This window comes from Mesoplodon bidens (genome assembly GCF_964165515.1).
Source record: "Mesoplodon bidens genome assembly, chromosome: 3".
Taxonomy (NCBI): Eukaryota; Metazoa; Chordata; class Mammalia; order Artiodactyla; family Ziphiidae; genus Mesoplodon; species Mesoplodon bidens.
In genome coordinates, this window is record NC_138178.1 from 150,154,066 (window position 1) to 150,166,653 (window position 12,588).

At 39.3% G+C, this 12,588-nt stretch overlaps 1 protein-coding gene across 7 annotated transcripts in view; it reads left to right on the forward strand.

The window, feature by feature from the left end:
• The first annotated feature begins 369 nt into the window (after positions 1-369).
• Positions 370-12,588, forward strand: part of LIN52 (lin-52 DREAM MuvB core complex component) — a 115,376-nt gene continuing 103,157 nt past the window's right edge. For 4 of the 7 annotated variants that reach the window (XM_081229108.1, XM_081229111.1, XM_081229110.1 and 1 more), the window contains exons 1-4: positions 370-558; positions 5,762-5,836; positions 7,396-7,433; positions 10,859-10,925. In XM_081229108.1, coding sequence (XP_081085234.1) covers positions 528-558; positions 5,762-5,836; positions 7,396-7,433; positions 10,859-10,925 — 211 coding nt within the window. In that variant the 5' untranslated portion in view covers positions 370-527. The remainder of the gene's footprint in view (positions 559-5,761; positions 5,837-7,395; positions 7,434-10,858; positions 10,926-12,588) is intronic. The other 3 variants (XR_014015414.1, XM_081229112.1, XM_081229109.1) reach the window with 2 other exon arrangements.

The following is a 12,588-nucleotide window of genomic DNA, read 5'->3' on the forward strand; positions in this document are numbered from 1 at the left end:
TCCACAAGCACTACTGCTGCCAGGCCTCTCCCCTCCATCCTGCCGCACCTCCTCATTGGTGGAAAGGACAATTTCCTCTAGCCAATCACTCGCCCTAACTCTTGGTTCCGCCCCTCAGTCCCAGACCTGGGGGTATGCGATTGGTCAGAAGTGATAGAGCTCTCGCCCACTCCCCCCCACCTCAACAAATTCTGTTGGCGGAGGTAGGGAAGACGCCCCTGAGTGGGGTACTCTATATTGAGCACACGGGGAAGACGCCCCCGAACCCAGAACTGCGATTGGCCACAGGCACAACCGCGGCCCCACCCACTGAAGAAAGTAAATAAGATCCTGCAAGAATTTTGCAGTAGCTCCGCCTCACCCACTGCGCGAGGGGGTACGGCTAGCACTGGGGGCGGAGCCATGGAAACATTGCCCTATGGGTCGGGGAAACTAGACCAGGCCGTGTGTTGGGTATAGGGTTTCTCTTTGGGGGCGTGGTTTATGGATCCTTGCTTTCCCGCCGACGGTTGGCCACGTCACGTGACATGGGTTGGAAGATGGCGTCTCCCACAGACGGTAAGAGCCGGTTTAGGGACCCTTCGTCTGCAACCTCCTTCTGTACTCTCCTGGGAACTTCCACTCTCCGTCTGCCCCTCGAACTTACATTTCTTTCGTGGGCTCTCCTTTCCCTTCCACTTCTTTTCCATGGGAGGTGGGTGCATCTTCAGCTCGCCGGTTCTTCACAGCGGCTCTGGAGGTGCCCAGTTTCTCTTCAGTGTACCAGGCGGGTGGAGGAGGGCACCCGCTTGGGACCCTTTCTGGGCAAAAGGACGAGAGTCGTCGTGGTCCTCCGCCCTGGTCCGCTTTAGTACGCTAAAGCCCCATTTGGGTGAGGCTGAGGGCCGAGGAGGAGATACTGCTGAGGAAAGGAGTCGCCTTAGTGTAGCTTTCTCCTCCGGGCGCCCCATTGAAGGGTCGATTCTCCTCTCTTTGAGCATCCGGAACGATTCTCTAAAGCGCTTGTTAGGGTTGGTGGCTGACCTCGTCCCGGGATTGAACCGCAAGAGAAACGCGATTCTCTCCTGTCTCCTTAGATTGGGACCGTTGCCCTGGCGGCTAAGGAAGAGACTCTCTCGGTCCCTCGCAATGAGAGTCCCGAGGAAAATGAGAATTGAGCTTTTTAGCGTAGTCATGCACACGTCTCAACCTCTGTAGCTTCTGCTTTATGTGTTGTTTCCTAAGGCTGAGTGAATGAACGATTTCTGCTTATATGTTGTCTAAGAGGCAAGTCATCTCAAATAGTAATTGAGTGGTTTTGGTATACCCACAGGGTTTTGCGCTCCGTTCTGCGTTAGGGTTAGGATCTTGCAGTCATTTCTGAACTCACTTAATTCTTGCTTCGACCACCCCCATCCCTGCGTCCATTTCACTGATAGTTAGTTTTCTGTCAGACAAAGGCATTTTGTGTTTGGAAGGAATCTTAGAAGTTCGTTTCAGGAATGAGGAAATTGAGGCCAGGAAAGCTATACTGAGATCCTACTATATGAAAGGCGTTATTCTAGGTGCTTTGGGAAAGGAAAAGATTAATCAAACACATAAACACTTTTGCAGTTTCAGGTCTCATTTAAATGTCACCTCCCAGAGAGGCTTTCCCAGAACACAGTATCTGGAGTTGCCCTTCTTCACCATTATTCACTTTCTCTGTACCTTCCTTGACAGAATAGTTATTATGTTAACTTTGCCCTTTTCACACCAGATTGTAAATTCCAAGTCTGTCTTGTTCATAGTTGGATCCCAGGGCTTAACACAGTGCCTGGCAAGCAGTAGGCCTTCAATTCACGTTTATTGAAAGACTGATTAGATATATGCATAAATAATAAATTACTTAGTCTTAAGTTTAACTGAGTCTTAAGTTTTTTGAGCACGGGTACATACTGTATAAGAAGTTATGGGTGTTGGGAGTTAAAAGAGATTATTTTGCCTGGATGCTCTCTTGTTAAAATGTCCTTTTTTTTCCCCCTCAGGAAAAAAAAAGGGCATTTAAAAAGTCAGCCAAGTGAGTGGGGAGTTATTGTTTAATGGGTACAGACTTTCAGTTTGAGAAGGTGAAAAAGTTCTGGTGATGGATGGTGACTACGGTTGCACAACAATGTGAATGTACTTAATGCCACTGAACTGTACACTTAAAACTGATTACAATGTTAAATTTTATGTATAACTTACCACAGTTTTTTAAAAAAACAGCCAAGTGATAGAAGTAGAAGGAATTGCTATTAAAATTTTTAGCTTATTACTAAGTTGTCTTTATATTTTAAAGTTTTGCTCCTTATGTTTGATTTTCCCCTGTCTTCTCTCAATTTCTTTTCCTCTCTTTGGCCAGGAAGAATACTGGAAATGTATTTTTTTCCTTTGGTCTTTTAGCCATATCCACTGTCACTCAATGTGCACTCTAGATTTTTTAAACTTTTCATGCTCATCTTTTACAGAGCTTCACCCTCTCCCTGTAATCTTTTTAATCTGACAAAATCAAGTTGAGCACTTTGAACTTAAATTTAGCTTCTAAATAAGTATCTTATTCTAAAATATTCCACTGCCTAGCTCTCTCACTTCTATTTTTAGGGTTCCACCTGTTTCTGTCTTTAAGATTTAAAATTATCACCATTAAATTATCTTGCTATGAAAAAAAGTTTAGGTCATTTAGTGTTTCTCTTTTTTTAATATATATTTATTTATTTATTTTGGCTGCACTGGGTCTTAGTTACAGCCTGCAGGATCTTTTAGTTGCAGCGGCATGCGGAATCTAGTTCCCTGGACCAGGGATCGAACCTGGGCCCCCTGCATTGGGAGCACGGAGTCCTACCCACTGGACCACCAGGGAAGTCCCTAGTGTTTCTCTTTTTAATGCTAAAATTGCTGGGACATCTTTGAGAAGGAGAAAATTGAAATCTAAGTAAAGCCATTAATTACTTAATGTATGAGAATAACACTCACAGTAGAGTCTGAGTTATGCCCCAGATTGTGGTATCATAGGGTCACACTTGTTGGTTATTGGATCCTACCCTCAATAAGTTTATTTTGTCATGGTTGAACTTTCCATCAGTAACATTCCTTGGGAATTTGAAAATTGGCATTTTGTGTTTCACACGCTTTTTTTGGTTTGTTTGTTTGGTTGCCATTTTTGGATGCTTTAGTTAAGGCAATTTATTAGAGTTGAGTTCTTTCCCAATTAGAATGCTATTGGAAATTCCCTTAAATATATAGGTTCAGCTAACATCCATCTTCTCATAATGATACAATAAAAAGAAAAGAAAGAAGAATAAAGGAAAAAAATTTTTCTCCTCTTGATGAAAACTCTTAGGATTTGCTCTCTTAACTTTCCTGTATATCATACAGCAGTGTTAGCTATAGTCATCATTATACCCCTAGTACTTATTTACCTTATGACTGGAAGTTTGTACCTTTTGACCACTTTCCTCCAGTTACCTCTCTTCTTACCCCCCACTTCTGGTAACCACAAGTGTGATCTCTTTTCTATGAGTTTACTTGTTTACTTGTTTTAGATTGCACATATAAGTGAGATCATACAGTATTTTTCTGTCTCTGTTTTATTTCACTTAGCATAATGCCTTCAAGGTCCATCCAGGTTGTTGCAAATGATAGGATTTCCTCATTTATATATGGCCGAATAATATTCCATTGTGTGTGTGTGTGTGTGTTTTCACAGTGTCTTCATCCATCAACAGACACTTAGGATGTTCCCATGTCTTGACTATTGTAAATAATCCTGCTATGAACATGGGGTCCCTTAGAATATTTGGGGAAAAAATTTAGTTTAGAGAAAAGCACATGTTGACAAATTTTATAAATATGTATGTTTTCTGGGGAGTGAGTCCATAGCTTTTTTTTTCAGATCTTCAAAAATGTGGCTTACCCAGAAAATGTTAAGAACCACTGTTTATATCATTAAATCAACCAATTTATGCAGCTAATTAGTATACCGAGCACACAATATGTATTCAACAAATGTTAAATGTCGTTTTGTTTTTTTAAATTAGTTTATTTGGTTGTGACAGGTCTTAGTTGTGGCAGGTGGGCTTCTTAATTGTGGCAGATGGGCTCCTTAGTTGTGGCAATGTGAACTCTTAGTTGCGGCATGCATGTGGGATCTAGTTCCCTGACCAGGGATTGAACCCAGGCCCCCTGCATTGGGAGCACGGAGTCTTAACCACTGTGCCACCCGGGAAGTCCCTAACTGTTGTCGTTAATATTGAGCACCTATTGTGTGCCAGGGCAAGAAAGGAGAGGAAATGGTGTTGAAGAATTAGGCAGGGGCTGGATCATGTAGGATTTTATAGGTCACAATAGATGTGCGTTCATGAATTTAGCTGGGAAGAAGTCCTTTAAGCTGGAGAGTGGTGTGAACTGATTGACATTTAAAAAAAAAATCTGTCTGACTTCTTTGCGGAGTGTAGATTTAGTGGTAGGGAGGGGGAGGGGTAAGAATGGGAGCAGGGAGACCTATTAAGAGGCTATTGAAGTAGTCCAGGAGAGAAGCTATGGTTCCTTGGTTAATTAATGTGATTTCATGGTGTGTTTTAGAGGGATAAACTATTGGACTTACTAATGGGTTGGTTATGGAAGAGTGAAGGAAAGGGAGGCATGAAGGATGACACCTGGGTTTTTGTTTTGAGAACTGGAGTTGATGGTGGTGCTATTTATTGAGATGGAGAAGACAGGGGGGATTATGGTTTTTCACACATGTTAATAGAGAGTGATGTCAAGTAGCCACTTAGATATATAACTTCAAAGTCCGGGGAAAGATTAGGGCTGGAAGTAGAAGTATGAAGTCATTGGCATATAAATGGTCGTAAAGGCTATGGGACTAGATGAGATTTCCTTGGGAGACTTTTGGTAGGGAGTGAAGTCAGCCTAGGGTAGGGAGTGAAGTCAGCCCTTAGTGGAAGAGGAGACTGAAGGAGTCAGTGAGGAAGGAGAAAACCCAGCATAATGGTTTTATAGAAGCTGGAAGTGGAGTGTTTGAAGGAGAGTGGTCAGTGGGTGGATGCTGCAGAGAGGTCACATAAGAGGGAACAGAGAAGTGACCACTCGATTTAGCAACATAGGTCATAGATAATCTTGACAACAGCCGTTTCCACACATGTAGGGGCAGAAGCCTGTTTGTTGTAGGTTAAGGAGAGAATGTAAGGTGAGGAAGTGGAGACAGCAGGAGGAACAACTCAAGAACTTTTGCAGTGAAGGAGGAGTGAGGAAGTCATGGGGTCAAGGAAGAGTATCTTCAAAGAAGGTAAATTCCAGAGCAGGCTTACTTGCTGTTGAGTTTGAGCCAGTAGAGAAAGGTAGAAACTGGTTGTGCAAGAGATTATTCAAGATCACGTCTTTGACAAAGCAAGAGAAGATGGAATCCAGGGCCCTGTCAGAGGAGTTTGTTTTTCTTGGGAGCAGGGACACTTCATTGATTGGGAAGAAAATTCAAGAGTATGAGTAAAGATGCAGGTGGGTTTGTTGACATTCATTTTTCCCAGTACCCCACTAAAATATTGTTCTTGTTTTAGAGATGGGAAAAGTAAGGTTTGATGAGGGAAATGACTTATTTGTGTAACATCATGGCTTAGTAGCATCAGTAGTCATAGAACTCAAGTCTCTAGACTTCCAGGTGAGTGAGTGTTCCAGTTTATTATGTTCTTTGAGATTGATATGTCATAAAATGTAAAATAATGTGCTTTGTATCTTCTTAGCTCATCTGAGTGTTTTGTTCTAGGGGCAGATCTGGAAACATCTTTGCTAAGTTTTGAAAAACTTGACCGAGCTTCACCAGATCTTTGGCCAGAGCAATGTAAGTTTTTGGTTTCTTTATATCAAAATCAATGCAGGAGTGACTTCCCTGGTGGTGCAGTGGTTAAGAGTCTGCCTGCCAACGCAGGGGACACGGTTCAGTCCCTGGTCCGGGAAGATCCCACATGCTGCCGAGCAACTAAGCCCGTGAGCCACAACTACCGAGCCTGCACTCTAGAGCCCGCATGCCACAACTACTGAAGCCCGTGTGCCTAGAGCCCTTGCGCCACAACAAGAGAAGCCACCGCAGTGAGAAGCCCGCGCACTGCAACGAAGAGTAGCCCCTGCCCGCCGCAAGTAGAGAAAGCCCGTGTACAGCAACAAAGACCCAATGCAGCCAAAAATAAATATAAATAAATTAATTAAAAGAAGAAGCTCAAAAATCAATGCAGGAAAACCAGTGCTACTTTGAGGGAGATTTTTGAAGAGTTATCATTTAGCTGTAGTGATTAAAATTTTAATTTTACTTCAAAGGAGGAGACTGAATTCTGTGGTCTGGTGTTAAGAATAGCTGTTTGGTGGCTTAATTTTTTCAGAATACAGTGTGACTCAGGAAATGATAGAGAGCCTTTAAAAAATAATTATTTTGAAAAACTTCATCTGTAATGTGTCAGACAATACGAGATGCATAAAGTAATTCCTTGCTTCCTTTAAGTACTCTGATAAAGTTAACTGCTGTTATAGTTTAGTACCGATATTTTGGACCTTTTTTTTAAAAATGCTTATGCAGATAGGCAAATAAATATTTTAAGTGTATAGAGAGTTTTTGGTTTTGTTATGATGAAGTCATATGTACAGTGATCTACAGCTTAACATATTCTACCTAGTAACTTATTAATGGATCTTTCCAGGCTGATAGGTATAGACTTACTTCATTTAAAAAAAATATTTCATTGTATAGATCTACTACAGCTTATGTATTCATACCCTATATGTAAACCTAAGTTATATCCAAGTTTTGATGTTACAAACAATTTAACAATGTATATCCTTGCACATATATCTTTGTGCATATGGAAGAGGATGACTGTGTGTGGGAGTACCCATTTCCTTACATACTAGCCAGTACTGGATGTTACTGATATTTATTATTTTTAGATTATATTTCTTTATTAGTGAGGTTGAACCTTCTTTTTAAATATCTGATTTTTATTTTTCTCTTTTTTAATATGATTCTTTCTGTGAGATATTTAAATAAACAATTGGATTGATAGAATAGCATACCTAAAAAGGAAATTTTAAGTTTTTGGTAAGAGATATTAGATCTCACCACCGTCTCATTCAGCTAACTCCTGATCCTTTGAAGTTCAGTTGAGGCATTATTTTCTCTGAGAAACTTCCTGCCTCCTCAGTCTGATTTAGATTTTCATTTTTTGTCCTCCCATAGCAACTGGTATTTTTCTTGAAGCACTTAAAAAATGTTATAGTTATTGATTTACTCTGTCTCTTCTTCCAGACTATAAACTCCTGGAAGACAAGGCTGTTTTCTCATTTGAATCCTCTATGTAAGAGACACTAAAATGTTTACTGAATGACTAATGTTGTGTTTTTTCTTTTTAGTACCAGGTGTTGCTGAATTTGCAGCTTCCTTCAAAAGTGTAAGTAATATCTTACTTACCTAATGAAGTTTTTCCAACATTTTGCTTCTGGCTAAAATCTCAACTATCTCTTATTTCTTTATTTTCAAGAATAATGTCATAGCCTTCAAATTATTTTGTAACCACAGCCCTGGAAATCTGTTTATGTTATCATCATGTTAATGATGTTCATGCTGTATTTTGATATTTTGACCTTTGACTATTAGCCTCTTCTCTCAGCTTAAAAGATTTTAAGGTAAGGCAGTTGAAATATTTAATGTAATGCCAGTATTCTTTTTGCCCAAACTATGATTTTGAAGCTTTTCTCTTTTGTTTATGTGATGCATTATGACTTTAACTTATACCTCCCTAGAGGATTTTGAAATTTCTCAGTGGCTCGTCAGAAACTGAAGGAAGACATTCATTAGAGCCACAACTTTTCTGTTTCCAGGACAGCAGACATTGTGCTAGATGCTCTAAATATGTTCTCTTATATATTCCCACAACCAGGAAAATATGATGATTATAATATTAGCTAGCACATACATGATGCATACCGTATGCCAGGCACTGTTCTAAGTACTTTACGTACATTATTTAGTCTTTACAAAACCGTGTGAGGGGGACTTCCCTGGCAGTCCATTGGTTAGGACTCGGCACTTTCACTGCCAGTGACCCCAGGTTCAGTCCCTGGTTGGGGAACTAAGATCCTGCAAGCTACGTGGTGCAGCCAAAAAAGAAGAAGAATAAACATATGAGGTATAGGTACTATTATTATCCCTATTTTACAGACAAAGAAATAGACACAAAGAGGTTAACTAGGTTACCCAAGGCTACTAGGTTACTAGCCCAAGTTACTAGGTTACTAGGCTATAAATGGCAGAACCAGGCTTTGAACCCATAAGTCTAATTACTAGCATCCATATTCATTATACCAGACCTAAAAGCATTTGTGCCCAAAGTTAAAAGCACTGACTGGCAGAGAAACTTGGAAGTTAAGTTACTTGCCCAAGTCCTAGCGAGTGACAGGCCAGGATTTGAGCACAGATCTGTCTGATTCCAAAGCTAATGCTCTTTCTATTAACAAATTGGGGATTTGTAATATAACTCTCTTAGTACCTTACTATATGCTTAGCATTCTCTACTCATTAATAGGGTTAAAGGTGCTGAGTTAAATATTAAGGCCCTTCTTCTGGGCCTGTGGCTTTCAGGTCCTATGAGCATGTTTGTTCAAAGGGAGTCTGACTTTGTAGCTTCTTTCATTTTTTCAGGAGCTAGGGTTGTATGAAAGCTGGAGTGTGCTACTTTAGCGTCCAGGAAGGCCTGAGCATGAGGAGTATAGGATAGCATAGGGCTTTGGAGTCAGACACACTTGGATTTGAGTCCTGAATCTGCTACTTTACTATCTGTGACATGAGCAAGTTTCCTAACATTTTTGAGCCTTAGTTTTCTCATCTGAAACCACCTCATAGAACTTAGTATAAAATGCCATAATGGGGGCTTCCCTGGTGTCGCAGTGGTTGAGAGTCCGCCTGCCGATGCAGGGGACACGGGCTCGTGCCCCGGTCCGGGAGGATCCCACGTGCTGCGGAGCGGCTGGGCCCATGAGCCATGGCCGCTGAGCCTGCGCGTCCGGAGCCTGTGCTCCGCAAGGGGAGAGGCCACAACAGTGAGAGGCCTGCATACCGCAAAAAGTAATAATAATAATAATGATGCCGTAATGCATGTAAAACACTTTGCATACTGCCAAGAACTAATAAACAGTACATGGTAGCTATTATTATTAGATCAGCTTTTATCTAGTAGATTGAGTAGAAAGTACCTGATTTAATTTTCTTAAATTCTCATTCATAATGATTTTTAGTTTAGTTAATTATATTCGTTACAACTAAGTACTTTAAGTTGTAAACATAAATAAGTGGTTTTTAAAAAACTTTTATTAGAGCATGGTGTTTTTTGAAAATCTGATTAAATATCTACACTTTTTCCTTAGAAGTATGCACATATATATTGAGTTTTGTGTCTAGGGGTTCAGGGCCATCCCAGGGCCCCATGTTAAGATCCCCTGGTATAGTCCGATTCTCTACTGGGGTAGAAGTGGTGAATTTGACCTAGAGCCTTCAGGGTGAGGTAGTATAGAGTAGTGGTTTTTGAACTTAGACTTCATGGGTTTTGAATCCTGGCTCCAATAGCTTTGTGACCTGAGGCAAGTGATTTATAATCTTCCTATACATTTGTTTTTTTTATTTGTAAAATGAGGAGGATAATAATACCTGTTTCATAGGGTTGATTTGGAAATTAAATGACATGATGCATATAAAGTGTTCTGCTTGTCACAGAGTGCCAAATAAATGTTAATTTTTTAAAAAGGAAAAGGAATAAATAAGTCCTGGATTTGTAATGTACAGCATGGTGACTACTATAGTTAGTAATACTGTATTGCATATTTGAAAGTTGCTAAGAGAATAGATCTTAAAAGTTCTTATCACAAGAAAAAAATTTTTGTAGCCATGTATGGTGATAGATGTTAACTGGACTTATTGTGGCAACCATTTCACAATTTACACAAATATTGAATTATTATGCTAGACACCAGAAACTAATATAATGTTATATGGCAGTTATACTTCAATTAAAAAAAAAGAAAAAGAAAAGGGACTCAAAGTTGAAGTAAAATCTCATCAGAATTGTTCATGTGCAGCTGTGGAGCTTTTAAAAAATACATATGTAATGCCCTTTCTCCATTCTTTCCAGGGGACCCTCTCCCAAACCCTGATATTCTAAATCAGTACATCTGGGTTATGGCCTAGTTGTCTGTATTTTTTTATAGTTACACAGATGATTCTCATGTGCAACCAGGATTGAAAACTGTTACTCCAAATCTATTCCAAGAATGGGTTCTCTTTCATGTTTTGTAAGTTCACTTTCAGAAATGAAAAGAAACTTAAAATTCTAAAGTTTTCTGAAATGTTTACAATAAAATGAAATGTCAAGTAATGATCGTTCCAATCTTCTCTCATTCAGATTGAAGATTTTCTCATTTTTGGTTCTTCTTTGAATCTTCTCCTCTGCCAGAGAATGTTACTTCCTGATTATTGTTTCAAACAGTTCAGTTGGAGGCTTTCACCAGTACTGAATTTCAAGTAATTTCTTTCACAACTATACCAATCTTTTATGCATACAACAGTAATAGTGGTCAGACCTAATTCTTCCAAGACCATTTCTTTAAAACCAGCTTTTAAAGATGAGCAGTATTATTTTGTAAGGGTTCTGTTTGTAGGCCATATCTGAACCTGGAGAAATCTAGGTCTTTGAAATTATAATTTGCCAGTATTTTCAAACAACCTGAAGGCTGTGTGAAAAACTCCTTTTCTTATAAGAAAGAAGAGTAGGGTCTCTTCATACTTTGCGTATATCTGAATGGATATATTCTTATTTTCTGACAGCCTATTACTAGCTCTCCACCCAAATGGATGGCTGAAATAGAACGTGACGATATCGACATGTTGAAAGGTAAGCAGTGCTGGTAACCTTTAACCTTTAACCTGACATTTATGCTCCTTGACAAACCACCTTTCCAATTTTTCTCTCATTATTCCCTTACAAGTATTCTTGGCTTCAAATTGCCTATTTAACCATCCTTATTCATGGTTCTTCATGTCTAAATGCCCTTCTCTACTTTTCCATGTGTAGAAATCCTGCCAATTCAAGACTCAGTAATAATGATTTCTTCTGCTGCTAAATTCCTTTAATATTAACTTTATTTTGTATGATGCTTAGAGTTAACTAAAAGCTCTCACGTAAATTTTCTTATTTAATTCTCATATAGGTCCTGTGAGTTAGGTATGATATCTAAGTTTCAGAGGTTAACTTAACCAAGGTTTATTAGAAAGAGTTAAAATTTAAACCCTGATCTTTTTTTTTTTTTTTTTTTTTTTTTTTTTGTGGTATGCGGGCCTCTCACTGTTGTGGCCTCTCCCGTTGCGGAGCACAGGCTCAGGACGTGCAGGCTCAGCGGCCATGGCTCACGGGCCCAGCCGCTCCGTGGCATGTGGGATCCTCCCGGACCGGGACACGAACCCGCGTCCCCTGCATTAGCAGGCGGACTCTCAACCACTGCGCCACCAGGGAAGCCCCAAGCCCTGATCTTTTTAAGACTAGTCTCTTACCGCTATAACACAAGTGCTTTATTTAGGATTTACTGCCATATATTGCTGCCAGGACTATTAACTGATAGCCCCTTAGTGGGTTAAGAGCTGTCTTTTAGTTCTTTCTATCTCATCAATTTCTCTCATAAAGAATACTGTAAGTAGTGAATATTGTCTGATAAATGACTTGGAACTCAACCACAAAGTAGAAATTTAAATTAAAAAACATTAATTTTCCTTGATTTTACTCTACTTTATTTAATTTCTTTATCATCCTTCTGGTGATAAGATTCATGATGGTTGTGAAGTAATAGACTGAAGTTAAGGTAAAAAATCTGGGATTCTTAAGCTATTTAAGCAGCTGAACAGATCAAGAAAGTCTACTTATGCCAGATATAGATAATGAGTGTGGCATGATAAGTTGCAGAAAATAACACCTCTATTTGATTTCAGAAGTAATTCATTCTTCTGCATGAAATGCTTAAAAGCAGATCCCCTCCTCCAGCCAAGGGAAAATTAAGTCTCAAGGGCATCTTGGGTTCATTGTTCTAATGTTCCAAACAGACATTTATATAATATCCCATCAGCATGTATTTTCTAAGGAAACTTTAAAGTTTTAGTAAGGGATCAGAGCATGAGGTTTCATGCAAATTGACCTATGTCTAAAACTTAAAAGGAATTGGGTGCTATTTAAATGAAAATCTCGGAAAGTAAGTTTTTATTTTAAGTATACTGTCTTCTTATCTGGTAAACGTAAAAATTTTTATAGGAATTTGATTTGAAGGTAAAGTTTGGATTAATATTTAGTCTTTGTTTTCTAAACTTAGGGAAATAGGGAAGAGTAAGTGTTTTATTGCTGTTTTATTAATTGGAATAATGAGGACTTGTAAATGACAGTGAGACAGAGATCTGTCTATAGGCTTTCTCAATTCTGTGTCGGATCACAAGTTTCATATTTTAATGGTGTATTCATTTTGTGTGATAGGCAAAATGAATGTAATAAAAGAATCCTCAGGATAAAACACATA